We start from the raw sequence: 12,266 nt of genomic DNA on the forward strand, positions 1-12,266 counted from the left end.
ATTCTTGTACTTAATGCCCTGACCAATAAAGGGAAGCATGCTTTAAGCCTTTCTTACCACCCTATCTACCTGTGTGGCCACTTTCAAAGATCTATGGACTTGAACCCAAGATTCCTCTGTATATTAATGCTCTTCAGGGTCTTGCCACTGACTGCATACTTATCCTTTAACATTCCAAAATGCAGCATCTCTCACTTCCCTGAATTAAACTCCTTCTGCCATTTCTCTGACCATATCTGCAACTCATCTATATCCTACTGTATCCTTTGACATCCTTTTACACTATCCACAACGCCGCCTATCTTTGTGTCATCTGCTAACTTATTAACCCACCCATCTACATTTTCATCCAAGTCATTTATATATATATATTTCAAACAGCAGAGGTCCCAGTACAGATCCTTATGGAACACCAGTAGTCGTGGACCTTCAGGCAAAAAAAAACACCTTTCCACCATTATATTTTGACTTCTTTGGGCAAGCAAATTCTGAATCCAAACAGCTAAGTCACCATAGATCCCAAGCATCTTAATCTTCTGGATGAACCTACCATGAGGGACCTTATCAAAAGCTTTACTAAAATCCACGTGGGCAACATGCACAGCTCTACCTTCATTGTTCACCTTCATCACCTCAAAAATCAGTCAAGTTAATAAGACATGATCTGTTCTCCACATGCCATGCTCTAATTAGATCATGCTTTTCCAAATGCATGTGAATCCTTTCCAATAGCTTCCCAACCACTGAAAGTTACTAGTTTATAATTTCCTGGGTTATCCCCTTTTTCTTGAACAGAGGAACAACATTAGCAACAGTCCTCCAGGACCCCTCTGGCTAATGAGCATACAAAGATCTTTATCAGGGTCCCAGCAATCTCGTCTCTTTCAATAATCTGGGGACTTAACCATTTTAGTGTTCTTTGAGAAACCCATCACCACTATTTTGATCTCAAAATGCCCCAAGATGTTAGCATGCTGCACAGTAATCTCACTGTCTACTCCTGCTCTTATTTCTTATGTTCTTATCATCCATGTCATTCTCTTGGTGAATAGTGACTCCCAAGTATCCTTTGGGATCTCACCCGCATCCTCTGCCTCCCAGCATAAGTTCCCTCTTTTATTCTTGTGATCCACCCTCTCCTCGTTGATTCTACCTGATGATAAATTGATCTATTCTCCTTTGGCACATCTAAAAAAATTACAAACTAGCATTTGTTTAATAGTGATACCCTGCCTTTGGAGTGATGGTGGTTTGTGCTCCTTCAGCATATGTCCCCGATTTACATTACACTGGACCAGCGTTCTGCCTTGTTCTCCATGTGTAAAATTGGAGGGAGCATTGCTTGATTCGCCAGTCATGGGTTGATTCCCATATGTGTTGTGTGCTTCTTGGAGAAATCCAAGAGAGGGCAAACATTAATACAGGTCTATCAAGCCACCTTTAATTTTTTACTAAAACTCTATTTGGAACGTACCATATATTTTGTTTGCAAATCGCAAAGTAATGACTACTTCCTCTTTTTTCACATTCAATTTCTTATGAAGATGTGAAGGGAGAGATAGTAAGGGTTATGTAAACTTAACCCTCTTATTTGGCTAGTCAACACACAAAAAAGTCTGTCTGAAGTATAAAATTCTGGGGAGATGTCTTTGTGTTCAGAGCAGCTTGACCTTATCTAATCAAAATTACTTTGTCTCATTCGGAGAACCTTGTGACAACATCACAATAGTAACTGGAGGAGCAAAATTAATGATGCAGTTCTTAGTTCTGAAATTGTCACTATCACTGGATTATCTTCTAGATTATAAAGCAGCCTGCGTCTCAACTGTGAGTAAAGTTTACTATGGCTTTGACGGAAACCACGATTGTGACTAATTGAAGAGCAGTTTTATTACCCATTCATTAAAATCAGCAGGTTGTAATCAGCTTAAAATTGATCAGAGCTGTTCAAAGTTGAAAATGAATTGTCTTAAATTATTGTATTTCAGTTTTGGAATGCTTCCCATAAATTTTGTTGATGTGTGGGAATACATAATTTTCAGGGGGTTTTTGGTCCCCATTCTTCCTAGTAAATTATGAAGTGTACAATATGAGGGGAAAAAACATTGCCTTTCTGAAGATGCAAATAAATACTTGGGGTTTCAGATGATTTATCATCTCAAACAAGTTAGCTTTTTTTATTCTGTAGTTTTTAGCCAAATATTCTGCAGCCCATTGCACAATCCTCTCATTACCTAGGTAACTGCATATGAAGTGAAAATATTTTGGAAGCCTGGGTGTGAGAGTCTTAAGTGCAACTGCTTCCATGTCTTCGCCTTGTTCCATTCAGGTACCAGCAAAGGTAAATTTCTAGACATGCAGTAAAACATTAATAGCCGCTCTGCAGGCTTGTAATCAGGTTCACTGATCTCAGCTATAACTATATCAGGAGCATTGTACTTGCCTTTGCAGTATCCCTAGCCAAGCAAGATCCATTTTACTTGAGAGCCGATGTATTATCTAAGATTGCTGGAGGATTGGTCTTTTGTAATCCAATTTTACATTTGTTGTTGCACTGTTGTGTCCCAACATTTTTTGAGTCTGCACGTTTCCCTTTGGATATTTTTATTGCCACTTCTATCACCAGTTGTTGAATCTTGGTAGAGTGAAGTCATTTTTCTTTCTCTACTACCATTTTTGTTCTGAGTGGCTTTGCTAGCTTCGCTTGAGATGTGGCTCTCTTGGAGGCTGAGAGCACTATGTTAAGTACTTTGCCCCCTTTTTAATGTTTGTCTCAGTTTTGTTCTATATTAATACTCCTGCCTCTCGGTTATGAAAAATCATGGATTCAAGCTGTAGTCGAGAATTTAATCACGATATACAGGCTGCCAGTTCAATGTGGTACAAAAAGATGTTGAACCTAAACCAAGCATACTTAGGTTTTTAAAAAAAACACATGGACCTATTGAGGGAGGAGTCTCTCTGACTGTGGTGTCCAACATTTGGTCTAAACAGATTATCTAATATAGGAACATAAGAACTGGAGCAGAAGTAGGCAAATTCAAGCCTGTTCCACCATTCAATCTGATCATGGCTGATCTCTGCCTGGTCTCAAATCTACCTCCCCACCTGTTCCTCATTCTGTTATCCTTTTTTTAAATTAGAAATATATCTTTATTCTTCTTGAAACCGCTCAACGATTCAAACTCCTCCATACTATGGAGCAGTGGGTTCCACAAATCTACCACACACTCTACAAGTAGTAATTCCTCCTCGATGTTTGTGGGGTCTTGCTGTGTGCCAATTCTCTTACATTCACCTACAAACAATGATGCTGAAAGAAAATTAATTGAGTGAAGTAATTTTGCACTGACAATATAATTGGTCATCCATTCTTTTGCCCACACCTGTTGAATTAATTTTAAGCAGCTTCTCATTGCTGTCCTGTAATGAAGCCTAGAAGTGTATTACTTCTGTATGGGTCATTATGTGAATATACAAGGGGTGATTTTCAACATAACTACTGGAGTGTAACGCTGACAATGGAAATCAAGAAAGGGATCATTCCCTGTAGAGTCGAGTCCGAGAGTTGTAGTCTTAACAGTGCTATTTGTGACGTACTGAGACTGTTGGTACGCCACATCCTACCTTATTTGAGCCTAGTGTAGAACTTAGATGATAGCCATTATAGAACTTGCTGTGTTAATAGGGGAAGATGTATATAGGCCAGCATTATTGGCCTGTACAGGAGTCTGAGAATTATAATCTGCTTTCTGGCAGTATGTAGCTGAACCATAGTCTGAAATGTATCATCTCGCCACTAAATGTGCAATCACTCGAGTTGGGGACGTTGCCAGTCATTGAAGCCAGTATTGTGATAATATAACATTGATGTTTATCTTGACGTGCAAAGCTTCATTTATTTAAAATGTGAGATTGTAGTTTGTAATTGCTTTTTGCAGGAACATCAGCACAAAATGGTTATAAACAAACGTGTTTTTAATGAAATTGGGTACATCTCATTCATCCATTTAAACTCTTGATTTCATAGAATCGTACAGCACAAGCATTCAGGTTATCTTGCCAATGCTGATTCTTTGAAAGTTATCTGATTATTTCCACTCTCTTGGTCCTCTACAAAATGTTTCCTTTCCAACTCTTTTGGAAGTTAGAATTAAGTCTGATTATCTGGAATACAAGGGTAGTGGAAGCAAAGTGCTGAATTCATTTTTAAAAGTTGCATCTTTCCTTGGGTTCATTTGTCATTTGGTGTTTAGTCTGTGTCCCATAATTACAGACCCTTCTGCCAATGGAAACGGTTTCTCTCTGTTTATTCTATGAAACCCCTCATCATTTTGAATATCTCTATTAATTCTTTCTTCTTCGCCTTTCCTGTAAGAATAACAATCCCAACTTCTCAACTCCACAAAACTGAATTTTCTCAGACATTGAATCCTTCCAAAAAATTCCTTGCATCCTTCCTGAAGAGTGACATCCAGCTGTGGAAACAGTACTTCTGATCGAGGCTTAGCCAGTGATTCATAACATGCTTGCTTTTTGCACTTCTATGAACTTTCAGATCATATGGTTTTAAGTCTTTTCAACTTATCTGGGCTTCAATGATCCTGTTAACCTACCTTTCTTATGTAAATATATTTTACCAAAGTTGTTTGCCATGAAATGGTAGTAAATTTAAAATTTCATCGAGCTTTTTGGTTGGTCAGTTTGAAAATGTTCAGCTTTTTTTTGTTTTTTTGTCAAATCAGAATTTTGATCTGAATTTGTTTGGAAATAACTCTTCTTTTTTGCTTTAGGTACATTGAGTAGACTGGAATATTGAAACAAGTATTGGCAAAGAACAATTGCAATGGAAGATATGAAACTTCAGGAACTGTGATTTGTGACAAATTGGTCTTGCCAGTTCTACATTGTGGTTGGATGAAAGGCTGAACCTTGGCTTTTATCTGCATCAAGAATTTGGTTTCCTTGGAAAATATTGAAATATATCTGAAGACCAAAACCTTTTGATCACTGAGGATTTAAGTTCCAAAATTCTGTACACTTGTGTTGTGATCCATTTTAATTTTGGAAGATGCCGATCCTGAAACAGCTTGTGGCCAGCTCCAATCAGTCCAAACGGCGGTCTCGCATAGACTTGACTACAGATATGATCAGTGCTCCTCTTGGTGATTTCCGCCATACTATGCATGTGGGTCGTGGGGGTGATGTCTTTGGAGATACTTCATTCCTTTCTAGCAAGGTTGGAGCTGCTGCTGCTGCCCCTCCTCCTGAAGCAACCCCGAAACCAGGGCTACTGTCTCGGAAATTCAGAAGTAGCAGCAAACGGTCTCAGTCTGTGACACGTGTTGATAAGCAAGACACGCTGGCACAAAGTGATTCAGCTATCTTTGTGAAAAATGCAGTGTCCCTGCCACAGCTCAATGATAAAACTGTCGAGCCAACTAATCAGATGGCAAAGAGCCTTTCATCAAGCCCCTTGAAGAAGCTTGCAAGTGAACAAATGGAAGAGAAACCTGTAAATGGGGCTGTAAGCATAGCTGAAAGCAAATCTACTGAATATCAAGATGAGCGCGATTTTGGAGATATTACAGACCTTCCTGCGTCTGTCTCCAGTGGTGGCTTTCCACTAAAACATGCTGAATCCATCATGTCTTTTCATGTTGATCTTGGGCCTTCGATGCTTGGTGATATTTTAAGTGTTATGGAAAAAGACTCTTGGGAAAATAATATTGATCCTGGCTTTGGAGATGACGAACAAAAACCCTATTCTATTTTGCAAAAGGAGACTGCAGAAAAGTTTGTAGAGGGGCCTGCAGTATCAACAGTGGCATTGCAAAGTAACATTAATAGCGTTGTACACAGCACAGCATCTGGAAGTCACTTATCACAAGATAGTGGCTCTGTGTCAAGTTTGGCATCTGGGACTACAGAAGAGCGGCGATCGGTTTATGAGGGAGTTAGTCATGGAGATGTAGACAGTATGAAAAATATTGCTGAATCCAGAGATGCCTTCAGAGAGGAAGAGAATGAAGCTGAGGATTTTACCTTCATGGATGAAGAGGATGAAATCCGTGTGTAGAATTGGCCTTTGTGGAATATTGCTTTTTTTAAGGATTTGGAGAGCAAGATGAATTTGTCTGTCCTAGAATTTACAGCATTAATGAATTATGGCAGGATTGCACTAGACTCTTACACTACAGACTGAAACTAAGTTCTATACTAAGGCTGTAACCAAAATTCTTCAGTCCACATAGGCCAGCAAAATCTGCAGCTACGCTTGGCGGCTAACTGCTTATGTTCTGTTCAACCAGAGTTAATTGCATATTATGCACGTTCCTAAATGGTTCAAGTGCTGTGTTTGTGCTACCTTTTTATATAAAATTACATTTTGTTATTGATCTCGTGTTAATTTTGACAGTTTACCATGAGGCCCAAAGGACCTCCTTAAGATGTGACTTGTCTATTTCCTGTTTCAATACTCGACCTTGTATTGAGAACCTTTGGGTTTAGGTGCTCCAGTCCTAAATTTCAGTTATTTACCCTTTCCTCCCTCTGGTTGTTCTTCTAGATGCTCATTTGGCAGATTTTAGGACAAATCTTTTCTGGGTATGCACATAGTCACTTGTAATGCATCAAGCCTTTCACTGAGATAACTGGTTTCACCAACTCCTTGGACACTAATTTATTTTCACAGATTAAGATGTGGACTACAGTTTCTTTAATTATGACCCATTTCAGAAATAGTGTATAGATGTATTGAAAAATTGGAATATTCTAACAATCCTAAACATTAAAATAAACCACACATTATTCACTATAGAATACCCTTAATGCTTTTAAATGACCTTTTTTCTGTTTTCAGTGAAAACAGCTATGATATGATAGCACAGTGGTTTTACTAATTGATTAAAAGTCTGAGTTTGCAATTGAAACCTGGCAGCTGGAGGTATGCTGACTGTTTCCTGCCTGGTTGATAACATGATAATCCACTTTTTAATTAAGTGGGGGTTGATGTATGAATTGATCCCCCCCCCCCCCATTATTGCACATGTTGAGTATTCCTGTTGTTCCAACATCTGAGTGGCCCTACTTAATTACAACAGCGAATATTCTTCAGACGAATTGACTACAGAGCTGCTTTAGGGGCATAATGAGGTCATGGAAGATACTAATATAAATTTTGTTCATAAATCAGTTTTTGGACCATTATCCACTTGCATTCAAGTATGGGGCTTTTCTAAGGCTTAACTGGTTTCCATTCTAATGTTTTGTTAAATGAGGGCAATAATCCATGTAATATTTGTTTGGCTCTCCCCTCAACACTATTACCACCCAACATCAAATTACTCTAAGGCATGGTGCAGGTATTCCACAGGTATAATAGATTGAGGGCAGGGGGTGGTTTACATCCCAAGAACAGATCAACCAGCTGGCTCATAAAACTAATGTCAATGGTTTAGGGTAGCATAAGAAAGGGAGTTTTAATCCTCCTTTTGCCAAGACACAGATTGGGTTAAGAATTTTAGTGTACTTTCTAGGACAAGTGAATGCCGATCAAGAGTCTCTGCATATGCCAGCTGTTACCTTGCTATTAACAGAAGACATCCTGCTTCAAGATCTTTGAAATGAAGAGTGAATATTCTGCTCCATATATGTATGTAGAATAAAACTGTGCTGCATAGGCAGCCCTGAATTTATGCCTCCAGTAATGTCTTGCTTTGTGCAATTTTATTTGTAGGCAGACAAAATCAATACTGGTTGTTAAATATAGTATTATGTATCATTTGGTTTATACACTATGTAGCTGAAGAGTCTTGAGGGCAAATATGCAAAAGCTGAAATAATTTGTAATGCAGCCTTATATTACACTTACAAATGCATGTATTGGATCAAAAGCCTCAGATGCAAAATGACAGTGACTGCATTAACAAAGTTTCCTTCCAAGGAGCATTTTACTCTGACACTTGAAAATGGTTGAAGTTAAAGCAAATTGTTTTCACAGGAAAGAAAATTATGAATCAGTGGTTCAATTTCAATTTTTCACATTTTAATAAACTAATTTCATTTTGCACAAAAATATTTTGGAAATACTGGAGCCCTTTTCCCTTTTTTTTCCCCTCTTGGAATGGTAGCAGTTGAAAATCAGATGTGGCATTTAACATCCAGTTCCTACTGGTGTCCAACCCACTACAATTTTTCAGTAGGCCAAAAACCAGAAAGTAAGCAGTGCTCCTGCTTGAAACATGTAGGAGTCAACTTTCATATGTACAAATTGAGGTCCTATGATGTACAATTTTGTATTTCCATTGGTTGTGGTGCAGAACTGTTCCTAGTGTGACTTAACTGACAGTGTTCATAGGACCTGCTGAAGCTGCTACAAAAATACAGTAGGTACATTGCTTTAACAATACTTTCAGGAGAAGCATCATGAATGCTTCTGGTCCTGAAAAATAGTTTCACATGATTCTACTGGTCTGGTTGTACTTATTTGTGTGCTTACCAATGCAAACCTGTGGACCAGCTACTGGAGGTGGTTTAGGCCAATTACTGATCACCTCTTATTTGAAGGACTTCCCAATCACTGCCCAATTTTCCACCTACAGTGCAAATTAGGCTTAGAAGTAAAACCCAAGCTGCAAAAACTTCTGAATGAGAATATTACAATGTCGTGTAATCATTCTGTATGATGAGCAGAAAGTGTTGTAAAGGAGCATGTCATGGAGTTAGACATTCTGACTTTTTTATCTCCAGTTTCATATCCTAGCTTAAGCTTGTAAATTAGGTCAAATCACCCATCTATGGGCAACATAAGTATCTATTTCTTTATACTGATGAAGAACTAAAATGTTTGCTTTATTGTAAAACTATATGTTTTGATACCCATTTGTTTTACTTTTTAATTGCCTTGCTTCCCCATAACTGCACTGCAACACCAAGTTTGTGGTGCTTCATGTACAAATGAGTTCTTTTTTGAAGGCAGGAATCAGAATAGTGCCTTGTGATATTAATTTTCCTTTTTCATATTACAGATAAATGCAGTATTGATTAAGAGCAGAATTTTCTTTTAAAAATGGGCAAAGGTAGTTGCATTTTTTTAGGAATACGTTCCTGTTGCTGGTGTTGCACATATTATTTAACAGCCTAAAATTTTTAGCTTAAATTTATGCTATTATTCAGTGATTTGGTGATGACTCCTACCATGAATGCTGGAATGTATAAGAGACAAGTTGCCATAAAACTCTATTTTGTGCAGGACAGTAACTTTCTTCAATATTGTAATCATGTACATTTTCTAACCATTGTTTTATATGCTACAGTGTAAAGTGTTGGTCAAATCTGGAGTGTTTTTGTTCAGCATGAACACTGTTCATTTTCAAGATGACAACTGGGCATACTAACCAGTGTACTGCATTAACTGCATGCTTAACAGGAAATGTGAAGGTTAATACATTGGGGAGTTGTTCAGAGATTGACCCTAATTGTCTTCTAGACAGGTCAGACTAGATGATGCAGTGTGAGAAGTATGTTTTATGTGTAATATAGCTTCAACACTAAATTAATTCCCTTGTGTTTTTAAAAGAGAAATTACTGTAAATAAGCTGAGTGTTCCTGTCTTGTGATGTAAGCTGCAGCACATTAAATTTTTAAGTTGCTTTTATGAAAAAAAAGTATTTGATCACCTTTTAAAATTGGTGTGCTCAATAAAGAGTTGTTTCAGGAGGGGGAGGAGAAGGTGATGAAAGCAGACCAGCAAAAAGTAGCAGCAAAGTAATGTTATCATGTATAGAATTGTTTCTGATCTAATTTTGATTCATGTCCATTGTTAAAGCTGCAGGTGCTGGTGGTTTGAAATAAAGTGCTTGCAACACTCAGCCAGTTAGTCTCTGTAATGGGTATGATGTTTCAGTAATGTAGAGAACATAGTGCATGGATAAAGGACATTGGCATCTCATGCTTGTTTCATTTTGTATTGTTCTTTCAATCAATCTAACTGCAGGGCTTGCAGGTACCATTACTGCTGATGCAGAAAACCACTGAACAGGTGGGATAGAAGGAGCATAGTTAGAAAATTTTTGATTATTGTTTTGTAAATAAAACTGATGTGGATAAAGGGGAATCTGAAATATTGAGCAAAAAACCTAATTATTCAGAATATAGGTTCCCTGTTAAACTGGTCCATGAATGTAATACACACAACTGATTTGAAATTTACCACTAGTGATTTTTTGCACATGACCTATTTTGCTCATTGTTTTAATAAATCCAATTGTGTGCCAAATATTTAAAGAAAACTTAGTTGCTAAACTATACTGCAGCTGTGAAGTGCTCTCTCCCAACCATATTTAACCACAGAGGTACTACATTGTATGTGTATATGTATTGACAGTTCACTTTTCTATTATGTATTTTTTTCTTGAAAATGAATGAAATAAACTGACAAGTCTTACTTTCAAGGTTTTAATTTTTGAAATGCATCAGCAATACTAAAACCCAGGTGGTACTACCACTGATTTCACTGAACACAGCCTAATATTTTAAAATGTTTTGTTATATCAGAGTATTAAACTATAGTAGTTTATTGATTTTTTTTTGGGGGGGGGATTTTGGTGAATAAACTGTATGCAAAGTGCACTCTTGTGTTATTAATTGTTTTTGCTATTATTTGACCTAATTCTGTCCATGTATCTATTGACACAATCAAGGCTCAGTAGAGAATAACACCACCACAAAAATGCTTATGTGCTTTTGAGCAAATGGAGTTGGCTTGTGTACAGGTACAATTTGCCCAGCAGGGACAGGGAAGATGATCAGGGATTGAAAAAATTGCATCATATGTCCTAGAAAATATCATTTTTTTAAAGTTAGTGCTCAGTTATCTAGCTGTGTTAATGATTTGGGTCCAAATTTTCTATCTGTCAAAAATATGAAATTTTTATTTGGAACAAACTGCAGCTGAAAAAGTTGGAAATGATCTTACTGTGTGTGGGGGCAGAGTCAGACAGGGGTGTCTTTTCTCCCTAGATTTATTCCTGTGAAAATATTCTTAGATTGAGGACCTTCCTGGATTATTTGTTAGAGGCTATAACCTTAATTTACACCAGTGAGACTGTCCTCCTCCTCAGCTCTGAGGAGAAATTGCAAAAAGATTTTGGATAGAGTAGTAAGTGAGTGAAACTGAGGAGAAAGGGCTGAGCGTAATTTGAGAAAACAAAATAGCTTGTCGGGAAAAAAAAAATCAGAATGCAAAATCACAATGAAGAATATGATAACATTGGACCAAAAGTGCATTCTATAATATTGAATGGCCAAAGATAACAGTTAAAAAAAAAAATGAAGATTATGATTGCAAAATTAGAAATGGAATCCAGACATCCAAAAGCAATTTGGGGAAGAATTGAGAATGCAAAATTATGGCTTGAAGCAAATGGTGGAAATATCTTGGACAAATTACACTTCCATTGAGGAAGTGCTAGCAAACTGATCAAGATCAGAGACAGTTGGAATTTCTCAGCATATAACAAGTACATAATTTATGATTTGAAAGATCAATGGTAAGAGAGATCAAGGGAGATAAAGAATGACCATTTTAAAGAGTCTGGCAAACTGCTCAATGGCATAGTACTTAGACTGACAATAAGAGAAAAATCAATTAAGGTGCTCATTTCTGTTCATTTGCTGACTCACTCTAGCGTTGGCTTGATTTGGTAGCTTTTGCATCTCTGCAAGAAGGCTGTGGGTTCAAGCCCAATTGCAGGATTACACACCTGATATAGATTTGCACTTGCACTATTTTAGGATGCGTTCTTTCATCCTTGGATAAGACATTATGATAATGAGCATCATCACTCCCTGAATGTGTCCATTTAATAAATGCATGGCACTGTTTGAAGAGCAGGAGCATTCGGTTAACTGGGCCAAAATTTATCCCCCCTCCACCAATTTTTTTTAAACTACTAATTTGTCTTAAAGTGCACAAATCAGCTGTTATTTGCCTACATAACTGATGATGTTTAAGGATGATGAATTAGCTTTAAACATTTGGGAATAGCATGAACTATACTACATAGTTTCTTCCCACACTTTTAACTTCTGTTTAATAGAATGAAATGAGTGTGATGACCCTGCAGTTGAATACTAATGCTGCTTGCCTAGACTTGCATGAGAACGGTGAGCACTTGGCTGAGGTTATAGAGCTTTTGAATCTGTACCATAAGGGCTAGGAGAGTAAGAGGGAAATATTTAGTTGGTGCAAGGGGAGGGAAGCA

The 12,266-nt window shown here is 37.5% G+C and overlaps 2 protein-coding genes across 2 annotated transcripts in view; both read left to right on the forward strand.

Annotated features, from left to right (window-relative positions):
- sdk2b (sidekick cell adhesion molecule 2b) overlaps positions 1-4,872 on the forward strand; it is a 966,819-nt gene extending 961,947 nt beyond the window's left edge. Inside the window, exon 46 of the mRNA XM_080208817.1 lies at positions 4,794-4,872. Coding sequence (XP_080064943.1) covers positions 4,794-4,819 — 26 coding nt within the window. The 3' untranslated portion in view covers positions 4,820-4,872. The remainder of the gene's footprint in view (positions 1-4,793) is intronic.
- A 196-nt stretch (positions 4,873-5,068) lies between these two features.
- On the forward strand, positions 5,069-10,447 carry cdc42ep4b (CDC42 effector protein (Rho GTPase binding) 4b). The gene has a single exon (XM_080208818.1). It carries the CDS (start codon positions 5,072-5,074, stop codon positions 6,077-6,079), a length of 1,008 nt encoding a protein of 335 aa, XP_080064944.1. The 5' UTR covers positions 5,069-5,071; the 3' UTR covers positions 6,080-10,447.
- The last annotated feature ends 1,819 nt before the right edge of the window (positions 10,448-12,266 follow it).

Source organism: Carcharhinus amblyrhynchos, chromosome 21, assembly GCF_965287045.1.
Source record: "Carcharhinus amblyrhynchos chromosome 21, sCarAmb.v2.hapA, whole genome shotgun sequence".
Taxonomy (NCBI): Eukaryota; Metazoa; Chordata; class Chondrichthyes; order Carcharhiniformes; family Carcharhinidae; genus Carcharhinus; species Carcharhinus amblyrhynchos.